Raw genomic sequence first — 13,205 nt, 5'->3', positions numbered from 1 at the left:
TCAAATCATACACAACAAGTTGCTGTTTCTTCTTCGTTTGTGGGTTAACTTGCCAACCTTCTTCTTCTCTGACGGTCGCGCTGCTACTGTGATTGTACGCGTGGATACTGCCTACCAGCGGTTTGCGCGCGTGTTTGCACGTCGACGACAACGCAAAAGTATAAATGAAAACCGATGCGGAACCTACGCCGTAGGACCTACGACCGCTCGGGTCAGACCTTGGGTTTTCAGATCTAAGTTGACCCGTGAAGACCTCTAGTGTGTACCACGTGCACGGATCATGTTCCCAACATTAACGCACTGCGAATCTTTGTGATGTGTGCAGTCTGGAAATCTGAGACGCTCCACTCAACGTAACCTGATGAGCCGTGGTCACCAGAGATGCATCCGATGTGCATGTCAATATCAGGCGCAAATGTTAATCTGTGTTGACTGACCACTTCAAATCAGATCACATGAGACGGATGGTAATATCAGGTGTAAATGGATCCACAGAAATAGAGAGCTTTCTATGAGTAATCTCGTGAATGCAGGATGACTGATTTGCCTCTTGATTCGCTCACCGCTCTCACACGACCCCTCCCTCTCGAGGTTAATTCATCCTCGCTGGTAACACAGGCCTGTTCCCTTGAAAATTATAGTGAAATGCAATGATGTTTACTACTGTTTGCAAACACCAGCAGTCGGTAGGTGTGGTTTGGATCTGTGACACTTTATGTACAATCAATCATGCATGTCACCATCATGTCATCACGTCAGCTTCTGTTCGCCTGCAGCGCTTGAGTTTGCACGCCGTTTAGCTTCTTCCGCATAAATTAGACTTGAAACTAACCATACTGTAATCTCAATGTTCTGCTATGTTTGGAGCAGCTGAATGGGCGCGGATGAAGGACTATAAGCGCGTGGTACCAGCTGTTGTGCAGGGAGAAAGTGCACTAAAGGGACCGTATAAAGTTCTCGGCTGCCCGGGAGTCGGGAGCATTTCTTCCTGCAAAACGTCCGTAACGAGAGTCCGCGTACCTCCGATTCTCCCCCGCCATATGGTCTTCACCAGGGCAGAGTCACCTGCCCACACCGTAGCCATAGACCACCAGCTTGAAGCATCCTGTAACTTCTCCCCTGGCCATACGAGCATATCCCAACACATTTGTTGTTCATTTTATTTAGTTATTAATCAATAATAACTTTTCACACCAGCCCTACAGTGTATATGAAACTAAACTTTGTGATTGATTGCTCTCATGTCAATCAACCAGGTCTTTATGTTTAAACTAGGGAATAGTTTTGACACTACTCAATTTTGTGTCTATCACTCATCATCAAATATCAAAAGATTTCGTCAAGTAATATTGCTGTTATACAGTATGATTTTAATTTTTGGATATAGTTCATATTAACCCAATTCTATTTCTTGGCGCTTTTTCCAGCTTGCATTGTTGCAAAGCACCTTTACATTAAATACAAACAGTAGAGACATTAGGAAAACAGAATATTATGAAATATATAAAAACACATGGCATTATTGCAATGTTTCTATTTACATTTATGCATTTTGCAGATGCTTTCATCCAAAGCGACATATAGTGCATTCAAACTATACAATTTATCAGTACTGTATGTGTGTTCCCCCAAATTTTTGCACTGATAACACCATAAGCAACCAACGGAGCTACAGGACATCTGATTTCAGTTCATTTTATGCACTGTTAAAGTAAATTAGCAAAAGTAAAATATTTTTACAAGTGCATAAATTTAGTAAAAAAGAGACAGTTTCTAAAATAGCTCTCAAAATCCAACCCAGTCTCACGGAGTTGCGTATAAATAGCACGAAGTGTGAAAATCGTGCAATACATACGCCATATGATACGCCAGTCCTTCCCATTCACTTAAACGGCGCATCTTTTTTGTCATTTTATTTATTGCTTTCTCAATTTTTTTGCTTTTTTTACCATTTTCGCTTGTTATATAAAAATGATATCCTAACCCAAACCCCAATTCTAACCCCAACTCCAAGTGACCGGGGCTTAAATATAGACAAAAACATGGAGAAACCTGTATATTAAATAACCTACTTAGAGGGGACAGAGAATGAAAAAACAATTTTTACCTTGTCTTTGTTGAATAATGGTAGTCTACCCACATTCACGAACATACAAAAAGTGCTAGACATGCTAAATATCTCAGTCTCACAGAAATTCCTCTTTTAGAAATGTCAGCAAGAAAACGGCCCAATCTGAAAAACTGATGCTTATGACATCAAAGGCATCTCAATGCCCCTCCACTTTAAAATAATTGAATACATTTTTTGAGTGGCAGCAAAGTCAGCCAATCAGTAATGAGATTGCAAGTTAAGCCAGTAGGGGGAGCCAAATAGGTGCAAAACCACTTGTTTAAAATCCCCCACCCTAATAGAGCTATCTGAGAGAGGTTTTTAGGAAGCTTCTAAGGCATTACAGACCCAAACAAAAACATTTTTGTCTACATGTCACATCATTCTATGTCACCTTTAAGCAAATCAAAAATCTAACCCTAAACCTAAGCAAAAATGGTTTTAAAAACAGAAAAAAATTGAGAAATCAATAAATAGAACAACAAAAAAAGATGCACCGTTTAAGTGAATGTAAAAGAACTGGCGTGTCATATGCACCCCAAAGTGGAATTTGGCGTATGTATTGCATGATTTTCACACTTCGTGCTATTTATACGCATCTAGAGACTGGGTAGCAAAATCCTTTTTTTTTTTACAACTTAAACAATGACGTAAAGATCACTTAATATTTTGAGTTTCGGCCATATACTTAAAAAAATCTTAGTACAATTAGCTTTTAAAGGCGGAGTCCACGATGTTTGAAAAACGCGTTGGAAAAGGAGACGGGCCGACTACCAAAACACACTTACAGCCAATCAAATCAAATCAAATGCCGGGTTGCGTATGTGTGGGGCGGGTCTATCAACAGAAGGTCCAGATTCTATTGGGGTAGGGGTGTGTTTGTTTGGGTGATTTCAAATATCAACATTGGCTTTCAAACATCGTGGACTCCGCCTTTAAGCATATAAAATTAATTTAACTAAAACATTCAAGTGAAATAAACTTACAATTCTCAGTACATGTTGTGAGGAATTTCCATAATAAGAACAGATATGAACTTTACTTATATATTTGTTAATAAAATGTCATAGAGGTTTAAGCCATTATATTTATAATGTTGTTTTGTTGTAAATGATAATGATTGTGAAGTCTGCATGCATGACAGTTTTGGGCGTTTCTGTGGAGAATCCAATGACTGACTTAAATGTATTTATCTAAAGTAATATATAATTATAAATCAATTAAAAATAGAAAATTGTTGAACTCAGTTAACTTGGAGATGATGGACAGATTAATTGATATTACAAATAATTTCAAGTTAAATCAACTTAAAATTAAGTTTAATGAACTTGCTAAATTCTATTGTAATTGCTAGAAAATTAAATTTTTTTACACTCTTAAAACTAATGTTTTAAAACAACAAATTTCTAGACACATCTCTGTGTTATTATTGGAAGAACACACTTTGTGTTGTTTTAACACATCTTGTGTTGTGTTAATTCAACTTGTTTGGGTTTAGATAAAGGTTTTAATCCAAGTTCAAATAGCAAAACAAATGTAATTTCTACATTTTAAAAAGGCTCATGACACCAAAACACACCATATAAGAAACCATACAGATCTCTTGATTTATATCTTGAGACCATAGACACTGCATGTTAGATAATTATGCAGGAATCATAAAACTGTTTCAGATGAAGTATTGCCTGGCATACTGCAGGACATTGCTGTCACTGCTTGACATTTTACTTGAGATGCATAAAACCATCGACAGTATAAATATACCAAGGCTACACTATATTCACTGTTTTAGCACGCATACACAACACATTTTAACAAGATAAAATAAAAAAACAAGAAAAATAGCATAGTATGACTAAACATTGAAAGCAATTTGGAAGGAACGTTTTCAAAGTCTTTTATTCGCGTCGTCTATTTTCTGTGCTGTAATTGAATACGGCCAGTTGGTCGAACGGCAATTATCACAGACTCTAACACTTCATAGCAAGATCAATAGAGAATACAGCATAACCTGCCAGCAAAATACATTGTTCAGCACTTTATATCTTCTGGTAAAACAGACACAGAACAGGCAGATCGCTGTGTGCAGTGATAATATGGATGATAATGGTTTATTTCTTCCTTGATTGCAAATAATTTGAAAGTGGTAATTAAACAAGTTATCAGACTGAGAAGCCGCAATTAACATGCAGGTTTCTCTTACAGGAACAATATCCTGCAGAATATTATCATAGGAGAAAATCAACTGCGACAAGGAGATTATATCTACAATTACACTCATAAATCTCATGCGTGTCATTTTTACAATGGTGAAATATTTTCTCCCCTAACCCATTAAATATGAAGAGACTATGTGACACAAAAATACAGATTTTATTTTGTTTTGCCAAGTATTTAATTTTTACCCAAAGAAACATGTTGCAACAGACATATAGGTCTTATATAGGCCTTTCTCATGCTATAGCCAATTTTAGATGATAAGAAAATCTATAAATATTGCCGTCTAATACATTGGTGCATCTCTAATGCTTCAACAAATGTCTGGATGTTTCAAACAAGAACAACTTCATCTCTCATCTCCTCTAAACTGATATACTGTTGTATTGCAGTCCAGTCCAGACCAGACCAAGTCTGATAGGAACAACAGCTTTAAATGTTTGTCATAAAACTTCAGCAGCACTCTCTATGTGCAAAGCTCAGTAGCAATTGTTTCTATAGCTGCAAACTGAAACTTATCACAGAAAATCATCCTCTGTTTTTATTACAGGGGATTATGGGGGTTAAAATGGATAAAACTCATCCATGATGACATTTGTGTTAAAGCCGTAGCTAATGAGAAAATTTTGGACGTATCAAATATACAAGTCACTTGTACATTTGCATGATACAGCACTCTTTGTTCAAAAATTTTTTAGACTGTGTGTTATTTAAAATGACGAACACTGAAAAGTTAAGACAAAACAAAAACAAGTACCACATAATACTACATTAAATTGCATGCATTTGGCAGATACTTTCATCCAATCCAACATATAATGCATCACAAGGTATATACATTTTTTTTCAGTACGTTTGATTTCTGGGTTTGACCTTGACCATGACCTTGGTGTCTCGAGTGCAAGGCTCTACCAGTTGAGCTACAATAAAGTTGATAAATAATAATAATAATAATTATAACAACAAGCTGGGGTCGGATTCATAAAGACATTATTAAGACAAAAAATAAGAACGTTCTAAAGATAAATTGTAATAAATTATAAAAAAGTTCGTAAGAAAGTCCCCTGACATTCCTTAAGAACATCTTACATTTTTCTTAAGAATTAAATGACATACTTTGAAAGTAATTATTCTAACCTGTTCATGAGGTAACAATGCATCTATCAGACCACTGATCTTTTACCACCTCTCGATCATGAACGTGATATATACTACAAACAAACAAGTGATGTTTAAGAGTATAGTTATTCGCTGTTGTATCAGAGGCCAGCTAGTGTATGAAGGCAGTGCAGTGAGTAAACAGCATTCCCTAATCTCACAATCGTTCCATCATGCAGGTCGAGCACTCCGGGCCCACTTCACTCTCCGTGCCCAGCTCTGTCTCCTGTCCACATGCATCCGCACAACGAAAACGGACATGGAAAGTTAAGTATACCCGGGCTTCCAGAACGCTTGATTCGCATGACTGACCAATTCATTATGGAGGAAGTAAAATGTAAGCTCTTATCACAATACATGTAACATTTAAAAAAATCAAATGAACTTATAAAACATCTTACATTTTGAGATTTAAAGCTCACGTAACACACGCTGTTTCTGCATTTCTGATGTTAATCTGGAGTACCTATAGAGTAGTATGACATCCTTTATATCTCTGAAGAGTCTTTAGTTTAATCAGATTTATAAAAGAAAGATTAGCTTTACCGAATCTTTCCGATAACGTACGAAAAAATGAAGAAGGAGGAGTTACTTTCGCAGGAGGAGCAAGTACAAGTCATGCAACACTATACAACACTGTTTTAACTTATGATTCACTACATGTTCGTGTCATTTATATAATATGCACGCGACTATTTCCAACATAAGACAGAAGTCTTACTTACTGCGTGCAACTCGTCATGACCCGGCTGGGAAAATCCACTGAATCAAACACACACGCAAAACTCCGCTGCTAATCCGGATAATAAACTATGTCTATTGTTTCCATAAGGCTGGATGTCTTCTCCTTACATCCAAAAACACACTTCTTCTTTCGTGCAATTGTTGACTTTTGAAATTAAACAAAGCTGAGTGGCGTGATAAGCTGTTAGCAAGCTCTAGCGTCTCCCGCTGACTGACGGCTGGGCGGGGTTTTCCGGGGGAAGTTTTCCGGTAGAAGCCCATATAAAGAAGTAATACGTATCGAAAACCCCCTAAACGTCAGTTGGACCTGTAATCGATAAAAGCTTTCCAAAACTTGTAGGAACCCTGGCGAAGTGCGTTCAGCACAGAAATACTCTGTAACACGTCCAACTGCTTTTTTGACACTTTGCCTACGTTTAGCATGAGGAAACAACTCTATAACTGTGTTAATAAGTCAGAATGCTTGAAATACCATTAAACCCCCCCTTTAAGACTACTGTGAGCATGGCCGCGGGAAGAGGGGGTGCTGCATCACCCCCTATTGGCGAGAGGGAGAATTTTTTTTTTTAAGTAAAAATATTTTGCACAATTTATATCAATATTTTAGGAAATTATTTTGACACATGAAGGCTATTATGTGTATTTCACTACTTTCTCCGCCTTAGGTCTTTTAAAGACATGGGACCCTATCATACACCTGGCCCAATGCAGCGCAATGCGCAACGCAAGTGTCTTTTGCGGTCAATGATGACGTAGAGCGAGAACACAAGGACGCAAGATCGCTGAAGAACACATATTGAGAAACTGCCACTGAGAATACAAGCTAGCTAAAGCCATTAAATTGAGTGTATTTGCATCTTAATTTTAATGTGTGAATGATGCGAGATAACTCAAAATGTTCACGCGTCCAACTATGCGTGAATAGTACAATTTATTTGCTTAATTCGTGTCTGGTATGAACGCACAGTTATGAAGTTTTTTGAGAATAGAAAGTATGCACTGACGTCACTTTTCCATGTGACCACGCCAGAGCTCGCCCTGTTTAGTGGCAAAACATTCAACAAAATGGCTGGCTGTTTTAGCGGCGGAAAATTTAATTTAGTTGCACTTGATAGTGACCCTAGCAACTTGTCAACCCACCTGTGGTCAGTGGACATGGATGGTCTATTTACTTCTCCTTTCAGTGTTTTTTGGCAGTCTGTAAAACAATAGCTCTGAATTCTTGTTTCAGCTTTTCCCATTAAGATGCGTTTTCCCGTGTTTACGCTGATTTCACACTGTACACTCATTCTGCTGCTCTGTCTTTTGCCACTCAGTGGACGAAGTAACCGCAGTCACTTTCGCCGAAGGTGACGTCACGTGAATACCCTCTATACAAAATATCCTTAACTTTTATCTCAAGTTTGAATTTAAGAAAACTGTGTCAGTTAAGAATAATTTTCTTCTTAAGAAAGTTTAGTGAATCCGGCCCCTGGTCTGCACCACTATAGTAATTGAAGTCAATCTCACCTTGTCTGACGTATTGCTCTGTTTCCTGATGTACCATCTCTGCGACACATCCTCCATAGTGCAGACGTCCATCCTGCTGATAGGCCTTTAGCGTCTTGCTGGAGCTGTAGGATCTCTGTGACACTACATGACAGTTTTCACCGTCCAAAGAGGATGTAGCATACTGCAGATCCTTTCTGCGCTGTCCCTGTGTCAAAGAGCGCTGCCGTCTGTCCTTCAGATCCATCACTGCGGGAGCCAATCAGCTCACAGGAGCTAACGGACGATTATAATCAATTACCTGCAGAGAGCAGTATGGAGTAAATATGTGCTCAGATTAAGATCTCTTCATATGAAGTCATGCATGTGATGTAAATGTTGTTTAAAAAAATTGAACATTATCTATTTTATCTAAGTTTTTGGTGTCATTGTAAAATGCCAGATCATTTACTTTCCATCACTTTAACATCCATTGATCCAGTTGTGGAATTCAATTTACAATAACTTGATGCCGAGTTAACAGCCCACTCCTGACGTCATGATTTAACAAGCTTATCTGTCTCTGTATAGATAAGAAAAGTGTGAAATGCATCATTCAGTTTGTAAATAAATACTAGTAAATATGTTTGTACCTGTTGAAAGCAACACTTGGAAAGTTGCCACTTTCCAAATTCCTAAACAGCAAATCCACACATTTTTTTCAGCTCTACAGTAGATGATAACAACCCTTGAAAGCTGTTTTTGAAACAGATCAATAACAAATGTCATATTCCAGGAAAAATGACATATCACAACAATGTATCAAGGCTCCCAAACAGAACCTGCTATGCTGAGCTCAAGACAGACGCATCCCCAAAATGCCTTATTATCAGGTAGAGCGAGAGCTTCTCGATAACACCCTCCCACACTACATCTGTGTCACCGTGCCGAGTTAGCCAAACGCCAAGTTAGCAAAGATCCAATCAAAACACAGAGTCTTTGGCAGAAAGCCTGTTGTTTAGGACATTTACATCATGTGGTCACAAAAAATAGCACTTTAATGTTAGATGGTGGAAAAAACATCAACACTAAAAAAGAAACGGCGCTTCTGTAAAATAACGAAACGCATTACCTTCCCTACAAAAATTGTGCAGACATGCTGTTATTTTTTACTTCAATCTATAAAACAGAAGTTCAGGGAGATGTTGGCTTTTAAAACTTGGTGGAAATTGCAGTTCGATTTCTCTTAAAATGGTTAAAGTAGAGCTCAAACCAATCGCTTACATCCTCACATTATGTACTTGAAGAAACAACTATGGCCATAAGGAAATTCTGCGTTAGATTTAGGTTTATGCATGAATGACTTATGAATCTTATCAGTGGCTGTTACAATGCACAAGAGACTAGGGCTGTGCAATTAATCGTTTTTTAATCAAGATTTTTGCAAATTTCGAATGCAAAAACAAGATAATCCAGGTCCTTCTATAAGTGTGCCGTATTCCGTTTCTGTCATTTGGTTTTGTGTTATAAACCCAGCGCATCATAAGCAGCTGCGCCTCTCTCTCTCTCGCATGTGCCTGCACTCTCACATCTGTCCGAAATTCGAACACAAAGTAGTAATCCTTATATATTTGTTCAGTTTTATGCGTGTCAAGCGAGCTAAGGCAAACTTTCCATCTTGTTTAAAATATAATCAGCTGCATCGTGGCGCCTCTCTCTGTCTCTCTCTCTTTTGCACATCCAGAGAGCTGCACTCTCATATCTGTCCAAAGTCAGATCACTAGGTAGTGTTTATGTTTGTAAAGTTATACGTATTCCAAATGAGCTGAAGCAAAACTATTCCTTGTGTTTAAAATATAAATCGCATTCTGCTGGCAGAATTGTCTCTTGACATGTGTAACCTTCTGCAACAACACTAAATAAATGCATTGAATTTAGTAAAATATTTGTATGTATGTATGTATACACTCCAAAAAAATGTTGGGTTGTTTTTAACCCAGGGGTGGGTACCTATTGGACAGAACACATTTCTGGGTTAAAATGACCCATTATTATATGGGTTAAAACTCACCGGACACTTTATTAGGTTTCAAAAGTCCAACTGCGCGTTAATGCAATTAACTAATCAGCCAATCACATGGCAGCAACTCAATGCATTTAGGCATGTAGATATGGTCAAGACGATCTGCTGCAGTTCAAACCGAGCGTCAGAATGGGTAAGAAAGGTGATTTAAGTGACTTTGAAAGTGGCATGGTTGTTGGTGCCAGATGGGCTGGTCTGAGTATTTCAGAAACTGCTGATCTACTGGCATTTTCACACACAACCATCTCTAGGGTTTACAGAGAATAGGCCAAAATAAAAGAAAATATCCAGTAAGTGGCAGTTCTGTGGGCACAAATGCGTTGTTGATGCCAAAGGTCAGAGGAGAAAGGCCAACCTGGTTTGAGCTGATAGAAAGGCAACAGTAACTCAAATAACCACTCATTACATCCGAGATATAAAGAAGAGCATCTCTGAATGCACAACACGTCGAACCTTGAGGCAGATGGGCTACAGCATCAGAAGACCATACCAGGTGCCACTCCTGACAGCTAAGAACAGGAAAATAAGGATTCAATTTAAACATGATCACCAAAATTGGACAATAGAAGTTGGAAAAACGTTGCCTGGTCTGCTGCGAAATTCAGATGGTAGAGTCAGAATTTGGCATCAACAACATGAAAGCATGGATCCATCCTGCCTTGAATCAAAGGTTCAGGCTTGTGGTTGTGGTGTAATGGTGTGGGGGATATTTTCTTGGCACACTTTGGGCCCATCAGTACCAATTGAGCATTGTGCATTGTTTCTGACCATGTTCATTCCTTTATGACCACAGTGTACTCATCCTCTGATGGCTACTTCCAGCAGGAACGCGCAATGTCATAAAGCGCAAATCATCTCAGACTGGTTTCTTGAACATAACGATGAGTTCACTGTACTAAAATGGCCTCCACAGTCACCAGATCTCAACCCAATGGAGCATCTTTGGGATGTGGTTGAACGGTAGCTGCCTGCCCTGGACGTGCAGCCGACAAATCTGCAGATGTTATCATGTCAATATCGACCTAAATCTCTGAGGAATGTTTGCAGTACCTTGTTGAATGTATGTCATGAAGGATAAAGGCAGTTCTAAAGGCAAAAGGGGGTCCAACCCCGTACCAGTAAGGTGTACCTAATAAAGTGGCCGGTGAGTGTATATATATATGAGAATGCATGTTTTATAGTCATTAAGTATAAATGTGTTCAATAATTGGGATTAAGATTTTTACCAAAATAATTGGGATTATGATTTTTTACCACAATAATCGGGATTATGATTTTTACCAAAATAATCGGGATTATGATTTTTACCAAAATAATCGGGATTATGATTTTTACCAAAATAACCGTGATTATGATTTTTACCCCAAAAAAATTGGGATTATGATTTTTACCCCCCAAAAAAAATCGGGATTATGATTTTTACCAAAATAATAGGGATTATGATTTTTATCAAAATAATCGGGATTATGATTTTTACCACAATAATTGGGATTATGATTTTTACCATAATAATCGGGATTATGATTTTTATCAAAATAATCGGGATTATGATTTTTACCACAATAATTGGGATTATGATTTTTACCACAATAATCGGGATTATGATTTTTATTAAAATAATCGGTATTATGATTTAATAATAGGTATTATGATTTTAATCAAAATAATCGGGATAATAATTTTTATCAAAATAATCGGGATTATGATTTTTACCACAATATTCGGGATTATGATTTTTATCAAAATAATCGGGATTATGATTTTTACCACAATAATTGAGATTATGATTTTTACCACAATAATCGGGATTATGGCTTTTATTTAAATAATGGTGATTACAATTTTTATCAAAATAATCGGGATAATGATTTTTACCACGATATTCAGGATTATGATTTTTATCAAAATATAATCGGGATTATGATTTTTATTAAAATAACCGGGATAATGATTTTTATTAAAATATCCGGGATTATGATTGTTATCAATATAATCGGGATTATGATTTTTACCAAAATAATCGGGATTATGATTTTTATCAAAATAATCGGGATTATGATTTGACTCATAATTGAAAAGCCCCACAACACTATTGGCTAATTAGTTAATTGCCTCGGTCAATAGTTTCCTCTGGTAGTATTACCAATTTATGATCCAAACCTCTAAATGTTAACTACACTCTAAAAAATTGTGAGTTATATTCAACCCAGGGTTGAGTCACAAAGGGACAAGCCCAGCAGCTGGGTTAAAATTAACCCATAAAATATGTATACTGTATTTGACCCAACATTGGGTTAAATTACAACCCAGCAGGCTGGGCTCATCTTTTTTGACCCAATGCTGGGTTGAAAATAACCCAGCATTTTTTAGAGTGTCCTACCTATTATGAATGTATTGCTAAAGACATTTGATGAATTTCGAAAATGTGGTGTTTAAGCCAGACATCCATTTTGGTTTTATTGGCCTTTGTTTGTTATGCATTCCTAACACCATTCTAGCATCTATGACTATATTCATACAGAAGTTGATCTTGACTGCCCTTTGACCCACATAAAAATAGACTTTAAGGAAGGTCATGGGTTTGAATCCAAGGGAACACATGAATTGATCAAATGTGACCCTGGACCACAAACCTTAAGTAAAAACCAAAGTCTTAAGTAGCAGGTATTTGTAGCAATAGCCAAAAATACATTGCATGGGTGAAAATTAAAGATTTTTTATGTCAAAAGATGATCTCAATGAAGATATTTTGTAGATTTCCTAGGGTAAATATATCACAACTTTTATTTTTGTGAGGGGATGCAGTGCTAAGGACCCCATATTGACAACTTTACAGGCGATTTCCTAAATTTAGATTTTTGTACCCTCAGATTCCGGATTTTCAAATAGTTGTATCTCGACCAAATTAGGCTAATATTTGGTCGAGATACAACTATTTGAAAATCCGGAATCTGAGGGTACAAAAAAATCTAAAACCATACATCAATGGAAAAGCTAATTTATTCATCAATTGACTGAATAAATTGACTCTTATGAGTGGTTTTGTGGTCCAGGGTTGCACATGTGCAAGACCCTGAATGCACTACTAAACAGATCAAACGTAACGTCAGTAGCTGAGTTTCATTTTACTATTAAGCAATGTTGATTCAAACATATTTTACATCTTCAAAGAGAAATCAATATCAGACCAAGGCAGTATGACGCAACTCTGATATTGTTCTGGTTGTACATGCAACAGCCACTGCGCAGTCAATACGTTCAATGAGAAACTAAATGTGGTTACGTATGGAGAGGCAATCTAGTTATGTTTATTGATAGGCAACTGATATTTATGTCAATAAATGCTACCCTGACAGGGCGAAACATGCAAACAATCCAAATTAATAATTTTGTGGAAAAAAGACAGTTTTCAAATAAATGTGTCTG

General features: G+C 37.2%; 1 protein-coding gene across 2 annotated transcripts in view; it reads right to left on the bottom strand.

The window, feature by feature from the left end:
* The window catches only part of tenm2b (teneurin transmembrane protein 2b), a 368,733-nt gene that overhangs the window by 284,899 nt on the left and 70,629 nt on the right, over positions 1 to 13,205 (bottom strand). For both annotated transcript variants that reach the window (XM_055181247.2, XM_055181248.2), the window contains exon 2: positions 7,739 to 8,018. In XM_055181247.2, coding sequence (XP_055037222.2) covers positions 7,739 to 7,964 — 226 coding nt within the window. In that variant the 5' untranslated portion in view covers positions 7,965 to 8,018. The remainder of the gene's footprint in view (positions 1 to 7,738; positions 8,019 to 13,205) is intronic.

Source organism: Misgurnus anguillicaudatus, chromosome 9, assembly GCF_027580225.2.
Source record: "Misgurnus anguillicaudatus chromosome 9, ASM2758022v2, whole genome shotgun sequence".
Classification (NCBI taxonomy): Eukaryota; Metazoa; Chordata; class Actinopteri; order Cypriniformes; family Cobitidae; genus Misgurnus; species Misgurnus anguillicaudatus.
This window is presented reverse-complemented; position numbering and strand designations above follow the sequence as displayed.